This window comes from Giraffa tippelskirchi, chromosome X (genome assembly GCF_054371585.1).
Source record: "Giraffa tippelskirchi isolate mGirTip1 chromosome X, T2T-mGirTip1v1.2.pri, whole genome shotgun sequence".
Lineage (NCBI taxonomy): Eukaryota > Metazoa > Chordata > Mammalia > Artiodactyla > Giraffidae > Giraffa > Giraffa tippelskirchi.
In genome coordinates, this window is record NC_137289.1 from 97,522,048 (window position 1) to 97,549,346 (window position 27,299).

Genomic DNA, 27,299 nt, shown 5'->3' on the forward strand with positions numbered 1-27,299 from the left:
TTGAGAAAAATGAATTCACTGGAAACTGTTTACCCATTGCATATAGAGGTATATAAGAGGAGAAGAAGATTTCATCAGGTGTTGGAGGTGGAGGTTGGTAAGTTTAATACATACATGTGGAGTTTTTGAGAAATACGTGGGGCATACAAATATCCAGAAAGCAATAGGATACATAAGAGAGAAGTATAAAATAGAATGAGAATGAATTAAAAATCACTCAGATTTTATAGTGTGAGAAAAGTAGAGAACATTGTATAGAATTTTGGAGAATACAATACTTAAGGGGAAAGTGGAGAAATAGAAAAGAGAAAACAAAGAAAAACCAGGGGAAATATAGTGTTATCAGAGCCAAAGGAAGAGGAAATTTTGAGAAGGAAGCAGTGTTCAACAGTGTTAGGTACTGAGGAGAGGCTGTAATGGGTTGGTGTCTCCCCTGCAAATGTATGTCCACTCAGAACCTTAAAGTGCAACCATATTTGGAAATAGGGCCTTTGCAGATATAACTAGTTAAGATAAGGTTATACAAGATTAAGGTTAGCTGTACATTCAACAAATGGTATTGTTATAAGAAGGCCATGCAGACACAGACACAAAGGGGAAATGCTATGTACAGAAGGAGGCAGAGACTAGAGTGATGTGTCTAAAAGCCAAGGAATGCCAAAAGTTGCTGGCAACCACCAGAAGCCAGGAAAAAGCAAGGAAGGATTCTTTACTAGAGCATTCAGAAAGAGCATGGCCCTGTTAACACCTTGATTTCAGATTTCTGGTCTCTATAACTGTGAAAGAATCTCTGTTGTTTTAAGGAACCCAGCTTGTGGTACTTCATTATGGCAGCCCTAGCACACTAATGCAGAGGTGGAGGAAGATAAGAATGGAAAAAAGACCATTGCTTTAAATAACTAACAGGTCACTGGTAATATCAGCCACAGTCACTAGAGGAATGTAGTGGGGGACAATTAGATTCTTATGAGTTATGCTTGTGAATGAAAGGTGGCAGAGTAGGAATAGTGAGTGTAGATAACTTTTCAAGGTAGTTTAGCATGAAAGAAAAAAGAGTAATATCTAAAGATAAAACAGGTCTCAAACAGGTTATTTTCAAGATGGGAAAAATCTGAACTGGTTTGCAGACACAGAGGATGGACCCAAGGCAAAGAGAAGGATAACAGGGTGACAATATGTATAAAAAGGAAAGTGGGAATTAAAGAAACAAAATTTCTCTAGGAAGTAGAGGGGAATGAGGACTAGAACACAAGAACTGGGTATGTCCAAGTGAAAAGATCCACTTCCTGGATCACAGCTTTGTCATGGCAAAGAGGCTTGCATAACTCAATGAAACTATGAGCTATGCCATACAGGGCAAAATGGATGGGTCATAGTGAAGAGTTCTGACAAAATGTGGTCCACTGGAGAAGGAAAAGGTGACCCATTCCAGTATTCTTGCCACAAGAACTCCATGAACAGTATGAAATGCAAAAAGATATGACAGCAGAAAATGAGTCCCCCCAGGTGGGAAGGTGTCCAATATGCTACTGGGGAAGAGCAGAGGGCAACTATTAGCTCCAGAAAGAATGAATGAAGTGGCTGGGTCAAAGTGGAAACATGCTCAGTTGTGGATATGTCTGGTGGTGAAAGTAAGGTCTGATGCTATAAAGAACAATATAGCATAGGAACCTGGAATGTTAGGTCCATGAATCAAGGTAAATCAGATGTGGTCAAGCAGAAAATGGCAAGAGTGAACGTTGACATCTTAGGACTCAGTTAACTATTAATAAAATGGATAGGAATGGGCGAATTTAATTCATATGACCATTATATCTACTACTGTGGGCAAGAATCCCTTAGAAAATAATGGAGTAGCCTTCATAGTCAACACAAGAGTCTGAAATGCAGTACTTGGGTGCAGCCTCAAAAACAACAGAATGATCTTTGTTCATTGCCAAGGCAAATCATTCAACATCACAGTAATCCAAGTCTATACCCCAACCACTGATGCCAAAGAAGCTGAAATTGAATGTTCTATGAAGATTTACAAGACCTTCTAGACCTAATACCAAAAAGATGTCTTTTGCATCATAGGGGACTGGAATGCAAAAGTAGGAAGTCAAGAGATACCCAGAACTACAAGCAAGTTTGGCCTTGGAGTACAAAATGAAGCAGGGAAAAGGCTAACAGTTTTGTCAAGAGAACACACTAGTAATAGAAAATACCTTTTCCAACAACCCAAGAGATGACTCTGCATGTGGAAAATCAGGTAGATTATATTCTTTGCTGCCAAAGATGGAGAAGCTCTATACAGTCAGCAAAAACAAGCTGACTGTGGCTCAGATCATGAGCTCCTTATTGCAAAATTAAGGCTTAAATTGAAGAAAGCACGGAAAACCACTAGCCAATTAAGGTATGACCTAAATCAAATCCCTTATGATTATACACTGGAGGTGACAAATAGATACAAGGGATTAGATCTGGTAGATAAGAATGCAGGAAGAACTATGGACGAAGGTTCACAACATTGTATAGGAGGCAGTGACTAAAACTATCCCAAAGAAAAGGAAATGCAAGAAGGCAAAGTGGTTGTATGAGGAGGCTTTACAAATATCTGAGGAAAGAAGAAGAGCAAAAGGCAAAGGAGAAAGGGAAAGATGTACCCAACTGAATGCCAAGTTCCAGAGAATAGTAAGGAGAGATAAGAAGGTCTTCTTAAATGAACAATGCAAAGAAAATAGAGGAAAACAATAGAATGGGGAAAACTAGAGCTCTCTTCAAGAAAATTGGAGATATCAAGGGAATATTTCACGCAAGGATAGGCACAATAAAGGACAGAAACAGTAAGGACCTAACAAAAGAAGAGATGAATAAGAGGTGGCCAGAATACTCAGAGGAACTACACAAAAAAAGGTCTTAATGACCCGGATAACCACAATGGTGTGGTCACTCATCTAGAGCCAGACATCCTGGAGTGTGAAGTCAGGTGGGCCTTAGCAAGCATTACTATGAATAAAGCTAGTGGAAGTGATGGAATTATAGCTGAGCTATTTAAAGTACTAAAATATGATGCTGTTGAAGCACTGCACTCAATATGTCAGCAAATTTGGAAAACTCAGCAGTGGAAACAGGACTGGAAAAGGTCAGTTTTCATTCTAATCCTAAAGAAGGGAAATGACAAAGAATGTACAAACTACCATACAATTGCATTCATTTCACATACTAGTAAGGTTATACTCAAAATATTTCAAGCTAGGCTTCAGCAGTACATGAACTGAGAACTGCCAATGTACAAGCTGGGTTTCAAAGAGGCACAGGAACCAGAGATCAAATTGCCAACATTCATTACATCATAAATAAAGCAAAGGAATTCCAGAAAAACATCTACTTCTCCTTCATTGACTACACTAAAGCCTTTGACTGTGTGGATGACAACAAATTGTGGAAAATTCATAGAGACCAGACCACTTTACCTGTATCGTGAGAAACCTGTAAACAGGTCAAGAAGCAATAGTTAGAACCAGACGTGGAACAACTGACTGGTTAAAAAGGGGGAAAGGAGTACAACAAGGCTGTATATCATCACCCTGCTTATTTAACTTATATGCAGAATACATTATGCAAAGTGTTCGCATGAATCACAAGCTGGAATCAAGATTGCTGGGAGAAATATCAACAACTTCAGATATGCAGATAATACCACTCTAATGGCAGAAAGTGAAGAGGAACTAAAGATCTTCTTGATGAGGTTGAAAGAGGAGAGTGAAAAAGCTGGCTTGAAAGTCAACATTAAAAAAAAAAAAAAAAACTAAAATCATGGCATCTGGTCCCATCACTTCATGGCAACTAGAAGGGGAAAAATTGGAAACAGTGAGAGATTTTATTTTCTTGGGCTCCAAACTCACTGTGGACAGTGACTGATACCATGAAGTGAAAAGACACTTGCTCCTTGGAAGGAAAGCTATGACAAAATTAGACATCATTTTAAAAAGCAGAGACATCACTTTGCCAAAAAAAAGTTGGCATAGTCAAACTGTGGCTTTTCCAGTAGGCATGTATGGATGTGAAATTTGGACCATAAAGAAGGCTGAATGCTAAAGAATTGATTCTTTTGAATTATGGTGCTGGAGAAGACTCTTGAGAGTCCCTTGGACTGCAAGGAGATCAAACCAGTCAATCCTAAAGAAAATCTACCCTGAATATTCATTGGAAGGACTGCTGCTGAAGCTCCGATGTTTGGCCACCTGATGTGAAGAGCCAACTCGTTGGCAAAGTCCCTGATGCTGGGAGAGATTTAAGGCAAAAGAAGAAGGGGGCAGCAGAGGGGGAGATGTTGGATAGCATCACTGACTCACTGGACATGAATTTGAGCAAACTCCGGGATATAGTGGAGGACTTAAGAGCCCGGCCTGCTGCAGTCCATGGGGTCACAAAGAGTCAGACACAACTCAGTAACTGAACAACAACAAAGTAAGAAGATAAACTTTTAAAAATGCATATCCCTTGGATTTCAGGGAGATAAGGATAGGAAAAAAAAGAGTCACTTAGTGCCATTTATACAAGGTCTTCAACACTGGAATGAAGTGGCTGGACTTAATTTTGGAGGTGATTGAGGCTTTTTTTTTGAGAAAGGGAATGACATGACCCAGGCTAAACACAATGGAGATCTCATAACTCATGAGGTTTACCCAGAGCACAATTACTGCTGATTGAAATGATTACAGAGATGTGCTTTAGGGAGATTCATTTGGCAGAACTGCAGAAAATGGGTTGGAGTGCATCCAGACAAGAGGTAATGAGTCTCTGGCAGTAGCAGGAAGAAGGCAAAGGAGATAGATGAGTTGGATATTAGAAACACTGCAGAAGAAGCTCAGAAAAGACTTGGTGACAATTAGGGATAAAAGAGGGAATGAAGAGAATTCTACAGTTGTGAGCCTGACTTCCAGGGGTGGGAAATATGCCATGGTCTGAAACACAGATATTAGGCAGAGAAGTTGGGTACAGGGTAATAGACACTTGGAATAGAAATCTGCAGCTCAAAAAGAAGGTAAAGCTGGGTAGAGGGATCTGGCAGTCTCCTGCATCTAGGAGAGAGGTGAAACACTTGGATGTAGATCAATTCATAAAAGAGTTAGCAGAGGGAAAAGATAAGGTAAAGGATAGGATCATGAATGTACTTTGGATGCAGGAAGAGTATGTTTCCCTCAAGTGCAGGAAGGCTTCTTAGAGGAGATAGCAAATGTGAGACATCTCAGAAATGGTGGAAAGAATGCTTGACTGGTAAGCAGAAGCTGCTGGTTTAGTTCTACCTCTGTCACTTCCAAGCTATGTGAACTTAAAGAGTCTTTTCCTGTGCCAGGCATCAGTTTTTCACCTATAAAGTGGGGTCACTAAACATTGTGATTAGAAAGACCCCTTTTAGCTCTGACAGTACATTTTCTTTTGATCACAGCTTGACTTCAATGTATGGCCAGGCTTTGGTTCAGCAGGGAGGGGTGAAAAACTTTTTAGGTCAAGGAACAGCATAGAAACGGCAAAGAGGCAAATTTAAGGAATGAGAAATAAACCAATTTGGAACTAGTTGTTTTTCACAACTTGTGCTATCCAACCTAATGATTTGACAATTATTATTATGATTGATAATAACACATTGACTATGATGTCAAAAGTGCTAGCTATTAAAAGGAAATATGTGTTATGAAGTTTTAACCAGTATTGTACTCCCTGCTAAAATCAGTACTGAAGGATAAGCACTGCCTTCCTTTTATTTACTCAGGAAAAGGAAAAGAACTCTCATCAAATGCCTACTTTGTTTCAGGTACTTTCATATATCTGACTAAAATGCAGTTTCTGTGAGGGCAAAATTTTCTCTTTAAGTCTGCTGTATTAACTGCTATATCACCAAGACCTAAAGTAATGCCTAGCACATAGTTGGCACTCAATAAATATTCTTTGCATGACTTGGGGAAAAATATATAATCTCATTTAATCCTTAAAACAATCTTACAAAAGAGGCATTAGTATTCTCATTATACAGGAGGGAAAAGAATGGCTAAAACAAGTTACGTAAATTTGTCCAATGTCATGCCAGGGTCAAACAGAATAGACTATAAGCTCCATATGGGCAGGGAATGTGTCTGTTTTCTTCTTTATGCTGTCCCCAGCAGTTAGCCCAGTATCTAGATTACAGAAGCACTCAATAAATATATTTTTTATTGAAGTATTTACAATGTTGTGTTAGTTTCTGGTATACAGCAAAGTGGTTCAGTTATACACACACACACACACACAAATGCGCACACACACACACACACATACATATATATACATATATATTTTTTCAGATTCTTTTCTATTATAGGTTTTTATAAGATATTGAATATAGGTCCTTGTGCTATATATATAGTAGGTCCTTTTTGTTTGTTTTATATATAGTACTGTATATATCTTTTGAATAAGAGGAAGCAAGCAAGCAGACACATACAAATGCTGTTCATTTTGCCTTATACCAGCCACAGCATTACCAAAACTCAAGAATTCATCAATTGGCCTCACACTGTTGGCTTAAACATTCTGTGATTTTTTTATTCAATCTCACTTGTACACACTAATGGTTTTCTTTCAGTCCTTTTAACCTTTAGATAGAATCTCAAGGTCTTCTTTTTAGAGAATGCCTTATACCAAGAGTCAGCAAACTTTTTTCTATAAAGAGCTAGGTAGTAAATATTTTAAACTTTGAGGGCCATATGTTCTCCGAAGGAAATACTCAACTTTGCAATTGTGGTTTAAATGCAACATGCAGATCAACAAACATGGCTGTGTTCCAATAAAATTTTATAAAAACAGGTGGCAGGCCAGATTTTGCCATAGACTACAGTTTACCAATCCCTGCTCTATGAAAGTACTTTCATAGAATACTTTTGCCATCTCTTGCCTTTCCAGGACTTCTCTAACACTGTGTCAACTGTGAGGCTTCTCCTATCCCTGATATATTAATACATGACAAGACTAACACAATTTTAAAGAGTTTTAACAGTTTAACCCCTTCCATTTATTTTTTAATGTAATTTTTATTTTTTTAACACCAAAAACATTTTGTATTGAGGGCTTCCCTGGTGGCTCAGATGGTAAAGAATCTGTCTAAGAAATCCCATGGAAAGAGGAACCTGGTGGACTATAGTCCATGGAATCACAAAGAGTCGGACACGACTGAGCGACTAACACTTTCACATAGCCAATTAACAATGTTGTGATAGTTTCAGATGAACAGTGAAGGGATATATTCCCTTCCATTTAATTGTAGATGGCAGGGGTATAATCACAACAGAGAAAGATCAACTAGGGAGGTTGGAAGGTGGCATAAAGCCCCCAAATACGATAGGTCATTTTACTAACCATGTTGGTATAAGATCTGAACATCATGTTTGCAGGAAAAACAAAAACTAGAATTATTTTTCTGATTAATGTACCTAGAGTTGATCAGTTAAAAACAAGGTCACAAATAACTATACTCATAAGGGACTGAACACAATCTCATATGTCAATTTAGGTGACCAATTACATACATTCTCTACTCCCCTACATCAGGATGTGTAGAAGAAATTCTTAGTCTTTCTTAGGTACCATAAAGTGTACCAGGTGCTGGGGACACAACAATGAATATGGAGCAGCCCTCCTCTCATGGTTCTTCTAGTCTAGGGGTCAGCACATTTTTTTCTACAAAGACCAAAATAATAAATATATATTTTAGGCTTTTCAGGTCATAGAGTTTCTGTCACAACTACTGAGCTGTGCCATCATAGCATAAAAGCAGTTATAGACAGTATGTAAATGAACAGGCATGGTTCTGTTCCAATAAAGCTTTATTTTTTTAAATAAATTTATTTATTTTAGTTGGGGGCTAATTACTTTACAATATTGTAGTGGTTTTTGCCATACATTGACATGAATCAGCCATGGGTTTACATGTGTTCCCCATCCTGAACCCCCCTCCCACCTCCCTCCCCATAATAAAGCTTTATTTATGGACACAGAAATATGAGTTTAATATGATTTTCACATGTGATTAAAGCCTATTTGTCTTTTGTTTCTTTTCCCCAACCATTTAAAAATATATCTTAAAAAACACTCTTAGTAACAGGCTATTCCAAAACAGGTGGTAGGCTGGATTTACCCCTGGGCCAACTCCTGGTCTGGTCTAACTGATAAGATAAATGCAGAAACAGATCACTTCAATACAATGTGATAAAAGCTACAAGAGTTCTACAGGAGCCAGAGAAAGTCTACCTAACAACCGAAGGCCAAAGAAAGTACCCTAGAAATGTCTCCAGAGATAAATCTTAAAGGTTAATATGAAGGCATTAACTAAGGAAAGAAAGGGGAAAGTATGCTCCAAGCAGAAATCAGAGAAAGATCAGAGTCACAGAGATGACAAACAGAATGAAATTCTTGGGGAATGGTATTACTCTAACACAAAAGACAAGTGTCAGATGAAGTTGCAGGTATGGGTAGGGATGAAGATATACAATGTCTTATTTACCATGCCCCTGGGTCACCGACAAGTTTCCAGCAGGGGATAAATATAACTGAACCTGTATTTTAGATTTATTTCTGTGGCAACACCTTGGCAGACAAATCTGGGGAAGCCAAGAAGCTACTGAAATAGTCCAGGGGAGAGAAGATGAGGGCAAATTGGTGGAAATGGAGAGAGGATGATAAATTCTAGAAGTGTCTAAGAACAAGGAGCCAAAAATGACTCAGGTTTCTCACTTGGATGGCTAGGTAGATGAAAGTACACCAACCGCTATTGGAAGGGGAGAGGATTTTATAAGCTAAAAAATGAATTCAGATTTATACACATTGCCTTTCAATTTTCTGTTGGGTTTTCCTGTAGAAATTTTTACCAGGCTGCCATACATCTGAACTTTGGGGAGAGATCAGAACTAGAGATATAGCTGTGAGCAAAGAGGTGGTAATTTAAACCATGAATGAATGCAGTTGCTCACATTAAATGAGTAGAGAAGTAGAGTCATAATCAATGGTGATCAAAAGGAGACTGATAGAATAGGAGAAAATGATATTTGAGGCCTTGGTGATATTGAAGAGCAGCTTGCAAAGAGAATGGGGTATGTGAAAGCTAGGAGGAGATAAGGTTGTTATCAGAGAGTTGAATTTAGTCTTTCTCAACTGATTCCTGAGAATTAAGACTTAAGGCCTCAAGGCAGTGGTTCAGTAGGTCTATGATAGTGCCCAATAATTTGCAGTTCTAAAAAGTTACTAAGTGACATTCACCAGTAAGAACCACAGCCCTGAAGAATCCACTGTATGCAATGAATTAACATTTCTCTTATGCATCTAGCACTCTCCTAGTCATGTGCCATCCTTGGGAAAATTGAGATAAAGTCACTCAACGTATCTTTCCTCTGTGATTCAGATAAGAAATTCTACTGGAGAAAGACTGGACAGTGTCAGGGTTCAGTGAATGAGTCACAAGACTCTAGCCTAGGTTAGACATTTAATAAATATTTGTTGACTGAAAGGTTGGCACAGTTTGTGGTACAGTTGGGGGACTGAGCTGCTGGTATAGAAGTGTTTATCTCTGAAGTTAAGATTAAGGACCCATAAGACTAAAGTTTGTGATTCTCTACAAGAACAATGAAATATTTCAGTATGATAGCAGAAACTGGGGACACATGTATACCCATGGCTGATTCATGTCAATGTATGGCAAAAACCACTACAATATTGTACAGTAATTCACCTCCAATTAAAATAAATTAATTAATTAAAAAAAAGAAACCGGGGTAGAGAAGATGATGGTGAAGCAGGTGCCAAAGTATAAAACAGAAGCGGGAGAATGACCTGCAGACTGATAGATAACATCTGTAAGGAAAAGAACATAATGAAGCTTGCTTGCTTGCTTGAATTTCAAAAGAGGTTTTGCTGGAGGGTAGAGGAATAATGGTTTAGAAGTTGTCTGTGGAGGGCATGCCTAAACCAGAGCATATGTATATACTGTCCATTCAAATTGTGTCTTACTTTATAATTTAATATTATAACAATGCCCTGAGACTTTACCCATGTGATAACTATATATTTTCTCTTTCTGTACAATTTTGTAATTTCCGGCATATACAACCTCTTTCTTTCACACGTATTTCCTATTAAGGTCATTCCTAAGAATTGTATTGTTTGGTTGCTAACGTGAATGGAATATATTTCTCCTCATAGCTCCTTATTGGTTATTGTGATCTAGAGTTAGGTTCAAATTAAATTTGTGCTTCTTTGATTTATCTTTTGAACTGGTTGTAACACCTTACAATTTCCTCATTAATACTAAATAAAAATGTGTAATACATGTTTATTTATCTATCACTATGACAGTTAAGAGTTTACCTTTTCAAAAATTACCTTTTAACAATTGCAATGTATTGTTTTTGTCCAACATTACTGAAGTAGATTTGATAGAATTTCATTCATAGGTTTTCCATCAGAATTCACAAACTGGATAGAATGTTCTTTCTGGAGCAGTCTATCAAGCGTTAGTATCAGAGTGATGCTACCTTCAAAACCAACGTGAATAACTCTGCAAGATTTTCAGTTGTATAACATTCCTATAGAATTGAATTTGGCTATTCCTAGAAAGTTTGAAGGAACTCACTGATAAATACATCTGACCTTAAGTATTTTTAGAAGTTTCTCTTTGATAATTGTTTTCAATGTTTCTACAATTATAAGTCTATTTAGTTTGCAACTTTTCAATAATGTTTGTCATTTAACATTTTATTAGATCTTTTAAATTTCTCTGAGATTTTCAAATTTATAGTGGTTCAATTTAATAGTGTCCTATGATTTAAGAAATACTTTGTATTTGTTATATTCCATTTATCATTTAAAATTTTATTTATAATTTATCTTTGTTTCCTTGATTAAATTTGCTAGAGGCTTATCTACTTAATTCAGTTCAGTTCAGTCGCTCAGTCGTGTCCGACTCTTTGTGACCCCATGAATTGCAGCACGCCAGGCCTCCCTGTCCATCACCAACTCCCAGAGTTTACCCAAACTCATGTCCATTGAGTCGGTGATGCCATACAGCCATCTCATCCTCTGTCGTCCCCTTCTCCTCCTGCCCCCAATCCTTCCCAGAATCAGGGTCTTTTCCAATGAGTCAACTCTTCGCATGAGGTGGCCAAGGTATTGGAGTTTCACCTTCAACATCAGTCCTTCCAATGAACGCCCAGGACTGATCTCCTTTAGGATGGACTGGTTGGATCTCCTTGCAGTCCAAGGGACTCTCAAGAGTCTTCTCCAACACCACAGTTCAAAAGCATCAATTCTTCGGTGCTCAGCTTTCTTCAGAGTCCAACTCTCACATCCATCCATGACTATTGGAAAAACCATAGCCTTGACTAGACGGACCTTTGCTAACAAAGTAATGTCTCTGCTTTTTAATATGCTATCTAGGTTGGTCATAACTTTCCTTCCAAGGAGCAAGCGTCCTTTAATTTCATGGCAGAAATCATCATCTGCAGTGATTTTTGTTCATCTCCCCATTAAAAAAGCTTACCCCTTGGCTTTGTATTATATTGGATTCTTAGTCACATAATTTCATTCATTTTTAATAATGAAATATTTAAGGTTATGAATTTACTTCTGAACATTGCCCTGAAAGATTTGATAAGTCATGATCTCATTTTTGTTATTTTTATTAGTCTGTCAGTGTTTCTTTGAGCTAATACTTGCATATAAATGTGTTCTGAAATATTCATGCAGTTGAAGACTTCTGTTTATTTATTTTTAAATTTAATTAATTTATTTTAATTGGAGGCTAATTACTTCACAATATTGTAGTGGTTTTTGCCATACATTGACATAAATCAGCCATGAGTGTACATGTCTTCCCCATCCTGAACCCCCTCCCACCTTCCTCCCCATCCTATCGCTGCGGGTCATCCTAGTGCGCCAGCTCTGAGCACTCTGTCTCATGCATTGAACCTGCACTGGCGATCTGTTTCACATATGATAATATTCATGTTTCAGTGCTATTCTCTCAGATCATCCCACCCTCGCCTCCTCCCACAGAGTCCAATAGACTGTTCTATACATCTGTGTCTCTTTTGTTGTCTCGCATATAGGATTATCATTACCATCTTTCTAAATTCCATATATATGTGTTAGGATACTATATTGGTGTTTTTCTTTCTGACTTACTTCACTCTGTATAATAGGCTCCAGTTTCATCCACCTCATTAGAACTGATTCAAATGTATTCTTTTTAATGGTTGAGTAATATTCCATAGTGTGTATGAACTACAACTTCCTTATCCATTCGTCTGCTGATGGGCATCTAGGTTGCTTCCATGTCCTGACTATTGTAAACAGTGCTACGATGAACATTGGGGAACACGTGTCTCTTTCAATTCTTCTTTCCTTGGTGGGTATGCACAGCAGTGGTATTGCTGGGTCATATGGCAGTTCTATGTCCAGTTTTTTCAGCAATCTCCACACTGTTCTCCATAGTGGCTGTACTAGTTTGCATTCCCACCAACAGTGTAAGAGGATTCCCTTTTCTCCACACCCTCTCCAGCATTTATTGCTTGTAGACTTTTGGATAGCAGCCATTCTGACTGGCGTGAAATGGTACCTCATTGTGGTTTTGATTTGCATTTTTCTAATAGTGAGTGATGTTGAACATCTTTTCATGTGTTTGTTAGCCATCTGCATGTCTTCTTTAGAGAAATGTTTGTTTAGTTCTTTGGCCCATTTTTTGATTGAATTGTTTATTTTTCTGGAATTGAGCTGCAGGAGTTGCTTGTATATTTTTGAGATTAATTCTTTGTCCGTTGCTTCATTTGCTATTATTTTCTCCCATTCTGAAGGCTGTCTTTTCACCTTGCTTATAGTTTCCTTTGTTGTGCAAAAGCTTTTAATTTTAATTAGGTCCCATTTGTTTAGTTTTGCTTTTATTTCCAATATTCTGGGAGGTGGGTCATGGAGGATCCTGCTGTGATTTATGTCGGAGAGTGTTTTGCCTATGTGTTCTTCTAGGAGTTTTATAGTTTCTGGTCTTACGTTTAGATCTTTAATCCATTTTGAGTTTATTTTTGTGTATGGTGTTAGAAAGTGTTCTAGTTTCGTTCTTTTACAAGTGGTTGACCAGTTTTCCCAGCACCACTTGTTAAAGAGATTGTCTTTTCTCCATTGTATATTCCTGCCTCCTTTGTCAAAAATAAGGTGTCCATAGGAGCGTGGATTTATCTCTGGGCTTTCTATTTCCATTGATCTACATTTCTGTCTTTGTGCGAGTACCATACTGTCTTGATGACTGTGGCTTTGTAGTAGAGCCTGAAGTCAGGCAGGTTGATTCCTCCAGTTCCATTCTTCTTTCTCAAGATTGCTTTGGCTATTCGATGTTTTTTGTATTTCCATACAAATTGTGAAATTATTTATTCTAGTTCTGTGAAAAATGCCGTTGGTAGCTTGATAGGGATTGCATTGAATCTATAGATTGCTTTGGGTAGTATACTCATTTTCACTATATTGATTCTTCCGATCCATGAACATGGTATATTTTTCCATCTATTTGTGTCCTCTTTGACTGCTTTCATCAGTGTTTTGTAGTTTTCTATATATAGGTCTTTTGTTTCTTTAGGTAGATACATTCCTAGGTATTTTATTCTTTTCATTACAAAGGTGAATGGAATTGTTTCCTTAATTTTTCTTTCTGTTTTCTCATTGTTAGTGTATAGGAATGCAAGGGATTTCTGTGTGTTAATTTTATATCCTGCAACTTTTCTATATTCATTGATTAGCTCTAGTAATTTTCTGGTGGAGTCTTTAGGGTTTTCTATGTAGAGGATCATGTCATCTGCAAATAGTGAGTTTTACTTCTTCTTTTCCAATCTGGATTCCTTTTATTTCTTTTTCTGCTCTGATTGTTGTGGCCAAAACTTCGGAAACTATGTTGAATAGTAGTGGGGAGAGTGGTCACCCTTGTCTTGTTCCTGACTTTAGGGGAAATGGTTTCAATTTTTCACCATTGAGGATATTGTTTGCTGTGGGTTTGTCATATATAGCTTTTATTATGTTGAGGTATGTTCCTTCTATTCCTGCTTTCTGGAGGTTTTTTATCATAAATGGATGTTGAATTTTGTCAAAGGCTTTCTCTGTATCTATTGAGATATTCATATGGTTTTTATGTTTCAATTTGTTAATGTGGTGTATTGCATTGATTGATTTGCAGATATTAAAGAATCCTTGCATTCCTGGGATAAAGCCCACTTCGACATGATGCATGATCTTTTTAATTTGTTGTTGGATTCTGTTTGCTAAAATTTTGTTAAGGATTTTTGCATCTATGTTCATCAATGATATTGGCCTGTAGTTTTCTTTTTTTGTGGCATCTTTTTCTGGTTTTGGTATTAGGGTGATGGCGGCCTCATAGAATGAGTTTGGAAGCTTACCTTTCTCTGCAATTTTCTGGAAGAGTTTGAGTAGGATAGGTGTTAGGTCTTCTCTAAATTTTTTGGTAGAACTCATCTGTGAAATCTTCTGCTCCTGGGGTTTTGTTTGCTGGAAATTTTCTGATTACAGTTTCAATTTCCGTGCTTGTGATGGGTCTCTTAAGATTTTCTATTTCTTCCTGGTTCAGTTTTGGAAAGTTATATGTTTCTAAGAACTTGTCCATTTCTTCCAAGTTGTCCATTTTGTTGGCATATAGTTGCTGATAGTGGTCTCTTATGATCCTTTGTATTTCTGTGTTGTCTGTTGTGATTTTTCCATTTTCATTTCTAATTTTGTTGATTTGATTCTTCTCCCTTTTTTTTTTGATGAGTCTGGCTAATGGCTTGTCAATTTGATTTATCTTCTCGAAAAACCAGCTTTTAGCTTTGTCGATTTTTGCTATGGTCTCTTTTGTTTCTTTTGCATTTATCCCTGCCCTAATTTTTAAGATTTCTTTCCTTATACTAACCCTGGGGTTCTTCATTTCTTCCTTTTCTAGTTGCTTTAGGTGTAGAGTTAGGTTATTTATTTGACTTGTTTCTTGTTTCTTGGGGTAAGCCTATATTGCTATGAACCTTCCCCTTAGCACTGCTTTTACAGTGTCACATATGTTTTGGGTTGTTGTGTTTTCATTTTCATTCGTTTCTATGCATATTTTGATTTCCTTTTTGACTTCTTCTGTGATTTGTTGGTTATTCAGAAGCGTGTTGTTTAGCCTCCGTATGTTAGAATTTTTAATAGTTTTTTTTCTGTAGTTGACATCTAATCTTACTGCACTGTGGTCAGAAAAGATGCTTGAAATCATTTCAATTTTTTTGAATTTACCTAGGCTAGATTTATGGCCCAGGATATGATCTATCCTGGAGAAGGTCCAATGTGCACTTGAGAAAAAGGTGAAATTCATTGTTCTGGGGTGAAATGTCCTATAGATATCAATTAGGTCTACCTGGTCCATTATATCATTTAAACTTTGTGCTTCCTTGCTAATTTTCTGTTCAGTTGCTCTATCCATAGGTGTGAGTGGCGTATTGAAGTCTCCCATTATTACTGTGTTACTGTTAATTTCCCCTTTCATACTTGTTAGCATTACCTTACATATTGCGGTGCTCCTATTTGGGTGCATATATATTTATAATTGTTATATCTTCTTCTTGGATTGATCCTTTGATCATTATGTAGTGTCCTCCTTTGTCTCTTTTCACAGGCTTTATTTTAAAATCTTGCTTTATCTGATATGAGTATTGCTACTCCTGCTTTCTTTTGGTCTCCATTTGCTTGAAATATCTTTTTCCAGCCCTTCACTTTCAGTCTGTATGTGTCCTTTGTTTTGAGCTGGGTGTCGTGTAGGCAGGAATCCATCCCATTTACATTTAAGGTAATTATTGATAGGTATGATCCCGTTGCCATTTACTTTATTGTTTTGGGTTTGAGTTTATACACCCTTTCTGTGTTTCCTGTCTAGAGAAGATCCTAAAACATTTGTTGAAGAGCTGGTTTGGTGGTGCTGAATTCTCTGAGCTTTTGCTTGTCTGTACAGCTTTTGATTTCTCCTTCGTATTTGAATGAGATCCTTGCTTAGTACAGTAATCTGGGTTGTAGATTTTTCTCTTTCATCACTTTAAGTATGTCCTGCCATTCCCTTCTGGCCTGAAGAGTTTCTATTGAAAGATAAGCTGTTATCTTTATGTGAATCCCCTCGTGTGTTATTTGTTGTTTTTCCCTTGCTGCTTTTAATATTTGTTCTTTGTGTTTGATCTTTGTTAATTTGATTAATATGTGTCTTGGTGTGTTTTGCCTTGGGTTTATCCTGTTTGGGACTCTCTGGGTTTCTTCAATTTGGGTGACTATTTCCTTCCCCATTTTAGGGAAGTTTTCAACTATTATCTCCTCAAGTATTTTCTCATGGCCTTTCTTTTTGTCTTCTTCTTCTGGGACTCCTATGATTTGAACGTTGGGGCATATATCATTGTCCTAAAGGTCTCTGAGGTTGTCTTCATTTCTTTTAATTCTTTTTTCTTTTTCCTCTCTGCTTCATTTATTTCTCCCATCCTATCTTCTACCTCACTTATCCTAACTTCTGCCTCCGTTATTCTACTGTTTGTTCCCTCTAGAGTTTTTTTGATCTCATTTATTGCATTATTCATTATTGATTGACTCTTTTTTATTTCTTCTAGGTCCTTGTTAAACATTTCTCACGTCTTCTCAATCCTTGTCTCCAGGCTATTTATCTGTAACTCCATTTTGTTTTCAAGATTTTGGATCATTTTTACTATCATTGTTCTGAATTCTTTTTCAGGTAGACTCCCTATCTCCTCCTCTTTTGTTTGGTTTGGTGGTCATTTATCATGTTCCTTTACCTGCTGAGTATTTCTCTGCCTTTTCATCTTGTTTAGGTTGCTGCGTTTGGGGTGGCCTTTCTGTATGCTGGCAGTTTGTGGTTCCTCTTTATTGTGGAGGTTCCTCTCTGTGGGTGGAGTTGGATGAGTATCTTGTCAAAGTTTCCTGGTTAGGGAAGCTTGCATCGGTGTTCTGGTGGGTGGAGCTGGATTTGTTCTCTCTGGAGTGCAATGAAGTGTCCAATAGTGAGTTTTGAGATGTCTATGGGTTTGGTGTGACTTTGGGCAGCCTGTATATTGAAGCTCAGGGCTATGTTCCTGCATTGCTGGAGAATTTGAGTGGTATGTCTTGCTCTGGAACTTCTTAGCTCTTGGGTGGTGCTTGGTTTCAGTGTAGCTATGGAGGCTTTTGGACGAGCTCTTATTGGTTAATGTTCCCTGGAGTCAGGAGTTCTCTGGTGTTCTCAGGTTTTGGACTTAAGCCTCCTGCCTCTGGTCTCAGTTTTGTTCTTACAGTAGCCTCAAGATGTCTCCATCCATACAGCACCGATGATAAAACATCTAGGTTAATGGTGAAAAGATTCTCCACAGTGAGGGTCAGCCAGAGAGGTTCACAGGGTTACAGGGAGAAGAGAAGAGGGAGGAGTGAGATAGAGCTGACCAGGAGGAGAGGGGGAATCAAAAGGGGGGAGAGCAATCTAGCCAGTAATCAATTCCCTATGTGCTCTCCACAGTGTGGAACCCTCAGAGAGGTTTATGGAGTTACATAGAGAAGAGAACAGGGAGGAAGGAGATAGAGGTGAGCAGGAGGAGATTAGGGGGAATCAAAAGGAGAGAGACACATCTAGCCAGTAATCAGCTCCCTAAGTGTTCTCCACAGCCCAGAACACACAAAGAGATTCAAAGAGTTGGGTAGAGAAGAGAAGGGAGAGGGAGGAGATAGAGGTGACCTGGGGGAGAAAAAGGAGAGTCAAAAGGGGGAGAGAGTAATCAATCCAGTAATCACACTCCTAAGTAAAAATGGGTACTGAAGATTGAATTCTTAAAGGTACAAAATTGATAACAAATACCAAAAAGCAAAGGTTAAAAATCTAGAGTAGAGGTTAGCCTCTCAAAAATACACATTAAAAAAAACAAAGCAAAATCACAAAAATTATAAAAAATATATATGAAGTTTGCTTTAAAAATAGGGTTTTTTTTGGCAAGGTAATAGTAGTTTATAAAAATGAAAATTAAAGGATTAATAGAGGACTTAGAAGTAAATTTTTTTTTTAATTTTAAAAATAATAGTAAAAATATATCTAGGGATTTCTCTGGAGCTGTTGTGGGCAGTGTGGAGTCAGTTCAGTTTCAGATAGTTCCTTGTTCCATCTTATATATCTCAAGATCTATAGGCCCCTTCCAATGTATTCGGTGCCAACTACAGGGTTTTAATGTGTTGCACTTGTCACTTCCAAAGCGGTTCCCTCTGTTTATTTTGGCTTCTTCGGTTTGCAGGTCTCTTCAGTGTCTAATTTCCACCCTGACACAAAGGGGCGAAGGTGGTCACTTATTTAGGCTCACTTGTTCAGTCGTGCTGTGGGGAGGGAGGAACACTGCAAAAAAAATATCACTGGCGTGTGTGGGGAGTGCTCGCAGTGTCTCAGCTGCACTGGGTTTGCCCCCACTCACGGCGTGTGTGCTTTCCCAGACTACACTGCTCAGTCTCCAGGTTGCTCTGCAGGGGAACTTCTTGAGGGGAGCCCTGGGTTGCGTGTACTTCCCAGGTCTAAGCTGCTCAGGTTCAGGTTCTTGGGTACTCCACAAAGGTGCAGACTCGGTTGGGCCTGCATTTTGTGCCATTCCCAGGTCCGAACAGCTCAGGTGACCAGGTGCTTGGCGAGTGCACTCTCCTCCAGGTGGGGGGTGCTTCTTATCGCCTCCCCTGTTCCAGCCACTCAGTTTTCTGGGTGTGCAGCAGGCACACCTTCTCAGCTGTGCCGTGTGTCTCTTCTGGGGAGCTGATCTCTAGCTGTGACCCTCCCGCCAGATGTCAACCATCTAGAATCCCAGGTCTTTGTTAGCAACTGGGAGCCTGTTGGCAGTTTTGTAGAGGATGCTGTCTCTGGGGCCGAGATTGCCCCTTTCCAGCTCTGGCTGCCCCCTGCCTGCCTCCCTGCCTCTGTCGGGGGATGGGCTGGTCTGCAGCTGGCTGGCTCTCCTCTGGTATTTGCTCAGTCCTTTGTTCTGAGAGCGGACTGGCAGTGCCTTTGGTTAGGGCTTTTCACGGGATAGTTCTCTCTCTCTCTCTCTCTTTTTTTTTTTCTCTCTCTCTCTGGCTATCCCACAGTTTGGGTTGCTATCTCACATTAGCTCCCTCAGATTGCCCTCAGGGCATTCAGGCCCAGTCCTTACCATAAGAAATGCAGCCCGTGCCTCCCTGTCCAGCCCTCGCTTGCTGGTGGTGGACGCAAGTGTCTGGGCTATTTCTCTGCTGGGAGTTGCCATTAGGCATGCAATTTGTGGGGTTTATTTATTTATTAATTTTTCCTCATGGTTATGTTGCCCTCTGAGATTCCAAGACTCCCCACAGACCCGCCGGTGAGAGGGTTTCCTGGTGTTTGGAAACTTCTCTTCTTTTAAGACTCCCTTCCCAGGACAGGTCTCCATCCCTAACTCTTTTGACTCTCTTTTTGCCTTTTATATTTAGTCCTAACTCCTTTCGAAGACAATGGGCTGCCTTTCTGGGTGCCTGATGTCCTCTGCCAGCATTCAGAATTTGTTTTGTGGAATTTGCTCAGCATTCAAATGTTCTTTCGATGAATTTGTGGGGAAGAAAGTCTCCCCTTCCTATTCCTCTGCCATCTTAGCACCGCCTCCAAGACTTCTGTTTAAATCTGTTTTCAAATTTATAAAAGTTTTACAGTATCATCAGAGAACAGAGAAAGTGTGATTTCTACTTGTGAGAATTTGCAAAGGTTTTCTTTGTGGCATATCATATGATCATTTTTAAATGTTATAAGAGTATTTGAAAACACTGTCCATAAAATATAATTTTTGACATTAATTTGGCCTTATGAATTATGGTTTTAAAGTCATTGAAATATATATTTTAGGTCTACTTTATCTGTTATAGCTAAATTATGTTAAAGTCTCCCATATAGATATTTTTTGGGAGAAGGCAATGGCACCCTACTCCAGTACTCTTGCCTGGAAAATCCCATGGACAGAAGAGCCTTGTAGGCTGCAGTCCATGGGGTCACGAAGAGTCGGACATGGCTGAGCGACTTCACTTTCACTTTTCACTTTCATGCATTGGAGAAGGAAATGGCAACCCACTCCAGTGTTCTTGCCTGGAGAATCCCAGGGACAGCGGAGCCTGGTGGGCTTCCGTCTATGGGGTTGCACAGAGTCGGACATGACTGAAGCGATGCAGCAGCAGCAGCATAGATATTTTTATAATTTTTCTTCTTGTTTTCCAAGTTATTTTCTTCACATATTTAGGTACTTCTTTTTTTAAAAAAAAATGGTTCATGAATACAAATCCTTAACATAGCTTGTATTTTCTATCAATGTAAAATGAATCTCTTGGGACGATTATGATTATATAGTTATTGGTCTTGTTTTTTCCCTAAATATATAAGTGACACATTTAGATGTCTATTTGGAGAATGGAATGATTGGAAGGAGGTGAAATTATAAGATAAGAAGCCAGTGAGAAGACTATTACAATAGTCCAGGTAAGAAATGGGACTTCTGTGGTAGCTCAGCTGGTAAAGAATCTGCCTGCAATGCAGGAGACCTTGGTTCAATTCCTGGGCCAGGAAGGTCCCCTGGAGAAAGTATAGACTACCCACTCCAGTATCCTTGGGCTTCCCTCATGGCTCAGGTGGTAAAGAATCTGCCTGCAATGCGGGAGACCTGGGTCTGATCCCTGGGTTGGGAAGATCCCCTGGAGAAGGGTATCGGAAGCCACTCCAGTATTCTTGCCTGGAGAATCCCCATGGACAGAGGAGCCTGGCAGGCTACAGTCCATGGGGTCGCAAAGAGTCAAATATGACTGAGCAACTAAGCCAGCACAGATAATAAATAATGAATGACTGGATTAAGATAAGAGCTACAGAGAGCTTTCCAGCAAGTAGAATACTCAATATTTGGTATAACTTGAATTGAAGTGAGTTGAGGCAAGAGAGGAGCACTGAGGGCAACACTTAGATTTCTGACTTAGTTAACCATTATCTAAAAAGCAATATAGGAGGAAGAACTGGGCTGGCTTTTCAGAATAAGCCATTTACTAAAGTTCCTCCTTTATGTTCATCCCCAAAACTCAAGTCTGGACCTAAAGCTCAGTGCTGAATCTTTGTCAGTTGATTATTTTACTCAAACAAAGACTTTCCACCTTAGTATAAAATACTAGGCTAAATATTAAATTTCAAGGATATCATATTTCATTTATGTGCCAAGAGCTCTTTCATAAATTAGAAGAACAACTTCGACTAAGGAAAAGAAGGAATAAATGTCCTATACCATCCCCAGGGCAGTACATAGGTGAAAGTGAAGTTTTCCACAAGAGGGCAGCATCACCTAATAAATTATGTCACTGAACGCTTCTTCCAACAGGGTTGAAAGGAGGAGGCTCAAAGGATAGAAAATGTAGGTTTAGGGAGCCATAGGACCTGCCACACCATGAAAACCAAAGGGCCCTACCATTTCCAAGGCCATAATTATAGCCACTCCTAAGTGACTAGCAGTGGCAGATGTCACCACAGCAGGGAGAATGAGGACATAAAACTCATCAATGGAGGATAAGTGATTGACACACTTGAAAACTCTCATTCTTATGACTGGATCAGAAGCCACTACAGATCATGTCTACACTCCTTCTAAGTGTTGATATCTCTGTATAACCAGTATTTCACAAGGGTCTTTATTTCCTGTCAGATCTTTTTATTCCTAATGGTTTCCCAGCAAATCTTATCTCTGAAGGTTAGGTTGCAAAGTACAATACAGTTTGTTGCTCTCCTTATTTCATAATTGTGGTTGGTTACTCCAGTTATGCTTCCTTTATACCCCAGGGAAAGGAGTGGGACTGAAGTTCAGAGAACCCATTATGATAAAGGCATTTTACATAAATTGCTTCATTTAATCATCACAATAATGCTATTACATAGGAACTATTATTTCCCATGTGACAGAACTAGGAAACAGCATACATGTGTCTGTCTGACTCCAAAATGACACAGAGAGGGAAGCAGAGGATGGGACTAATTGAGAGAGTAGCATTGAAAGATATACATTACCATAAGTCAAATAGATAATCAGTGGGAATTTGCTGTATGATGCATGTAGCTCAAATCTGATGCTCTGTGACAACCTAGAGGGCTGGGATGGGGTGGGGGGTGGGGGGAGGTTCAATAGGGAGGGAACATATGCATACCTATAGCTGATTCATGTTGTTGTATGGCAGAAACCAACACAATATTGTAAAGCAATTATCCTCTAATTAAAAATAAATTTTAAAAAAACTTTCAAATTCACCAAACTGCTCCTTCAAGAAGCCTTATTTAAAACCCAAATCATGACCTATCCATGACAGTCCGTGACAGTGTGTCTACCATATAAAACATTATTTTACATGTCACTTCTTTCCTAGGTACGTGGACATGCATATATGCTAAGTTGCTTTAGCAATTTTTGTCCAGCTCTTTGCAGTCTCATGGACTGTAGCCCATCAGGTTCCTCTGTCCATGAAATTCCAGGCAAGTACATTGGAGTGGGTTTCCATGCTCTCTTCCAGCAGATCTTCCTGACCCAGGGATCGAATCTGCATCTCATATGTCTCCTGCACTGGCCCGCAGGTTTCTACCACTAGTGCTACCAGGTACATGGGCAGGCATGGCTTAATCTTAAGGACCAGCAGGTTTTAATAATATAATAAATCAGTGGGATCCTATATATTTTCATCCTTACTAACTGAGGTCATTTGGACATAGAGCAGGAGAAAAATGGAGGAAATAAAAATGGCTTGGTTTACTAATGGTATGGTGGTCCCAGTCACTGAGATCAGGAGCTTGTGAGAAGACGATGATGTATTAGGTTTTAAGCATGTTTTGTGTGAAATGCTTCTGAGAAATCTAAGTATAAATGTCTAGTAGGAAGTTGGCCACAGGGGTCTGGGGCATAAGAGATATAGTCATCAACATATAGATGATAATTGAAACTCGGGGATCAGGTGAGATTTTTCCATGGTATATTAATGAAAATAGAAAGGGTAGAACTAGGGGAAACACCGGCATTTAAAAGGGATGGGCAGAGGAAGAGCAGGTGGTAGAGGAACCTCTTTTAGAAAATGAACAGAGAGGTAGAAAAAGAAAAGCAATAGGATATCTTGAAAGCAAGAAAGGAAAGTTTCACAAGGAAGGGCATAATCCAGAGCAACAATGTCACATGCCATATGTAAGTCATATACAATGAAGACTGGAAATAACCCATTGACTTTGACAACTAGGAGGTTTTATATATATATATATACATATACATACGTGTGTGTGTGTGTGTGTGTGTGTGTGTGTGTGTGTACAAAGAGAGAGAGAGAGAAAGAGAAGTTTCAGTGGACTTCTGGGGGTCAAATTCAGACTGCAGTGGGTGGAAAGCTAAATGGTAAGTAAGAGGAAACAGTGAGTATAGACTCTCCTTCTAGATTTGAACTAAAAGAAGAGACTGGATATGAATTAAAAGAAGATGGGGCAGAAGCCAGAGGGGGAAGTATGACTGCAGGAAGACACTTAAAAAAATTTTTTTTTCTAATAAAAATAATTAAGATGGAAAAGCTTAGGGATGTGTATAAGATAAAGGAAACAAACAGAAGGGGAGAAGTATGAACTCCAGTAGTACAAAACAAATATACAGCAGCAAAATGAAAGGGAGACCAGTGGAAACCTTACCAATAGGCAGATGCTTTGACAACAACAGAATGACTGTCCTTACTTTCCTCCTCCTTATGCCACTCTACTTACCTGGAAAGCTTTTCCCCTCCTGATGATTTCTTATCAAATTCTACCCATCTTTTAGCTAAGATTCCACCTTCTCAATGAAATCTTACTCTAACCATCTCTTCTGAAGTGCCTTTTCTTTCTCTTGAACTCTAACAGCAATTTCAGTCAACAATTCATTTGACAATCACTCTTACCCTGTGGAATCTTCTTTATGGCTTTTCTAAAAAAATGTATTGCTAATTAATTTGTCATATGTGTGTCTCTTCTACCCTGTTAGACTGTATACTCCTCAAGGGCAGGTTTCTTATCTTAGAGTTTGCCACAGCCTCCAGAGGGCCTACCATGCTAGGAATAGGATCCCTTTAAATATATGTGTTTCAGCAGTGGCAGCCTTGTGTGAAGGAGTAGATGGAAAAACGCCCTTGGCGTGTAATGAGTCATTTAGTTCTCTCAAAGGCAAATAAGGATTCTAAGTCCTACAGAGGTAAAATAAATTTATCCCAGATAACATGGGTAGCATGTGACAGTACTAGGATTTGAAGCAAAGGCCCTTTCTCTTATGCCATTCTTTCTGCTTCAGTTGTCTGCAAAATTCTGTTCATGTGAAATACCTATTTCCTTGATATTGATAGAGACATACCTCTGTTGAGGCTTTATTACTAACCAAGCGGTTTCAGTGGCCCCTGCACCTTACAGCAAATCTCCCTGTACCTTACCTCCTGACAATCAGCTTGAGGGTCCGGAAGGAGCCTTTGATGAGGATGAGAGCCTCTTGGCGGGAGCCATACAATGGAGTGCCATTGATATTCACCAGCTCATCTCCAGTCCTCATCTTCTGAGACAAAGCTGCCTTGCCTCCATCTTCAATCTGTATTGTAGAGAACAAAACAGAAAGCAGGTGGTGAGGTGACTCCTTCCCCCAAATTCTACTTCCTGGCTCCTCCCAACCTCTGAGCCACAGGAAGTCCTGGGGGATGACACCAAGATGCTCCAAAGAACAGCTAAGAACTGGTCATAGGCCATTATTTACTGAAAGCAAAGCCTGGGCAAGCCCTCAAGGGAGAAGCCACCACAGATATAATGCAATCTCTGCCCTGGAGGAATCCACAGTCCATTTGGGGAGACAAGTGCTTCTAAATAACAAAATGATATTTTAAGAAACCTCAGTGTGTGAGCATAGAATAGCAATCCGTGCACACAAATTAGGGCCAGAAGAACTAGGCTCAAAATGACTTTTGGCAAGGTTTTTTTCTCTGAGTAGGCTCTGAAGTCTGACAAACTTGAGCATGAGTCTTGGCTCTAGTATTTCCTAGATGTGTGACCCCAAGGAAGTTACCTAACATCTCCATTTCTCAATGGCCCCAAGTGAGAAATACAGAAAATAAGTGTCCCTACCTCACAGGGCCATTAATATATGAAGTGTCTGGGGGCAGTAAGTTCTCAATGAATGTGAGCTCTGATTATTGCAGCGAGGGGGTTGACTCTGAAGACTTTGAAGGTGGCTTCCAGCTCAACCTTCTGTGAATGGAATCGCAAAATATACAAAGGTCATTTATCAATACCTCTTCAACAAATGCCTAGCACAGTGCTTCCAGTGTCTGTCACACAGTAGGCACTGGGAAAAACCTGGGAATATAGGTATTAACTGTTCCACCACAGCCTACAGAATTTCCATTGGTCAAGAACAATCTTGGCAGGAATGTAGTGAGGCTGGGAGGTGGGCACTGAAACCACAGGAAGAACTAACAGTCACTGGAGTAGGTGAAAGCAAAGTAGAATGTCCCCTAAGGATCCTTATTTACATCTACTTTTGTACGTAACATTTTTTCTATCACAGAGGTAAGTTCTACCTATGGGAACATTAATTCCATCCATGGTGATAGGAGTCTTCTCATCCATCCATTAATCTACTCTAAACTTTTTGGCTAATTTTTGGTAAAGTTTTTGTATGCAAGGGACAACATGCTAACTGCTAGAGATACAGAAATGAATGAGGCACACATAGCTCCCAGATTCAGGGGTGGATTACCATCTAAAGTTCATACATCCATGGAGACGGGCAGGTGAATAAAGGTCCAACCTACAAATGGAATCAAGAAGAGATGTTTGTTTGTTTCTCTCAGGGGCAAAAAAAAAGTTGAAGATGATTAAACCATATAATTCTTAGGGAAAGGCAGGTTCTAAACTGGACAACTAAGTACTGGTTTTTGCTGCAGGTATTTTTACATTTACTTCTACTCTTGTTCCAATATTTCTTTCAGTCTTTTATAGCATCACTCCAATCTATCCCCATACAGTGTAAGTTAGAATATTGATGAGCTTTTGGTTGGCCAGTTCAAGTTCACGTGCAATTTGGCAGATGAGACCTCCTGAGCTCAGAGAAAAATGTTAATTCAGGATTTAAAAAATCCCATCAAATAAATTGAAGTTCTGACTTAAATCACAGACTGTTATTAAATGTATTGCTGCTAACCCAACAGTTTTTTAAATTAACCTTTGTCTGACAAATCAAAGATTAGCCAAGTGACACTGAATATATATATATACCTTTGTTCTAGTACCTGGGCCATCACTCAAGACAAAACAAGCCAATATTTGTAAATGGGGAACAACTCTCAGCAAATTAATTAGGATCACACTCTTATTTTCATTGTCATCATCATTATTACTTCACAGTCACTGCTGCCAAAAAAGAAAAAGAAGCAAAATACTATACTTGAATGTCAGAAGTTCTATGTGAATGACTCATTCCTTTGGCATCCATGGAAAGCATCAGGCAGGATTTTCAACAGGCATTAGTTATTGGAAAGGGCTTCCTTAGGCTAACAAAGAACCATAAACAGGAGTCTAACTAATGAATACTGATAGATTTTTCCTGTTGATGTACATTAGTCTTAAGTCACTCTATGTATTTTTAAATTCACATAACTCAATTATCCATATTACCATTAACCATAGCAAGTCTTTCCTTCAATATGTATTGATATCAAGTACCACCTCAGGTTTACTAAGCACTTTGTTACATCAACAAGATTTGCTTATTCTAGATGAGAAAATGAATGGGGGGTACCTCTTAAATCAAGATGCTTAATTATGGCTGCATCAAAAGCTCAGGCATTTTTCATTCCCTACTGCCACTCTGGCTGCCACCATCTGAATCCTTACAGGGACTCTTTCTTGGAATGTAGCCTAAGCCAATTGTTCATGCCACTTTTTCTGTTACATGCCCTTTCTCAGTCATCAGCAGCATCACCTTCAGAACATGAATGATAATAATTCCATTTTAGCCCAAGTGTGAGGATTTGCAGACAACAAACCAGAAAATTATGGGCACTCAGCACAATCCCAAAATACAGACAGGGCCAGATGAGGAAATGAAACTCCATTTTGTTGAGGAGCCCTTGGACAATACTCCAAACTAGCTCTTTCCCAGACCCAGGGAATTCACTGAGCTATACAACAGATTCCTTCTTACTCCTCTTGACTTTTGGATTCTCGTAAAAAG

The 27,299-nt window shown here is 39.0% G+C and overlaps 1 protein-coding gene across 3 annotated transcripts in view; it reads right to left on the minus strand.

Moving 5' to 3' along the window:
- Nucleotides 1–27,299, minus strand: part of SHROOM4 (shroom family member 4) — a 248,510-nt gene that overhangs the window by 98,438 nt on the left and 122,773 nt on the right. For all 3 annotated transcript variants that reach the window (XM_081567887.1, XM_081567885.1, XM_081567886.1), the window contains one exon: nucleotides 24,511–24,662. In XM_081567887.1, the coding sequence (XP_081424013.1) occupies nucleotides 24,511–24,662 (152 nt within the window). The remainder of the gene's footprint in view (nucleotides 1–24,510; nucleotides 24,663–27,299) is intronic.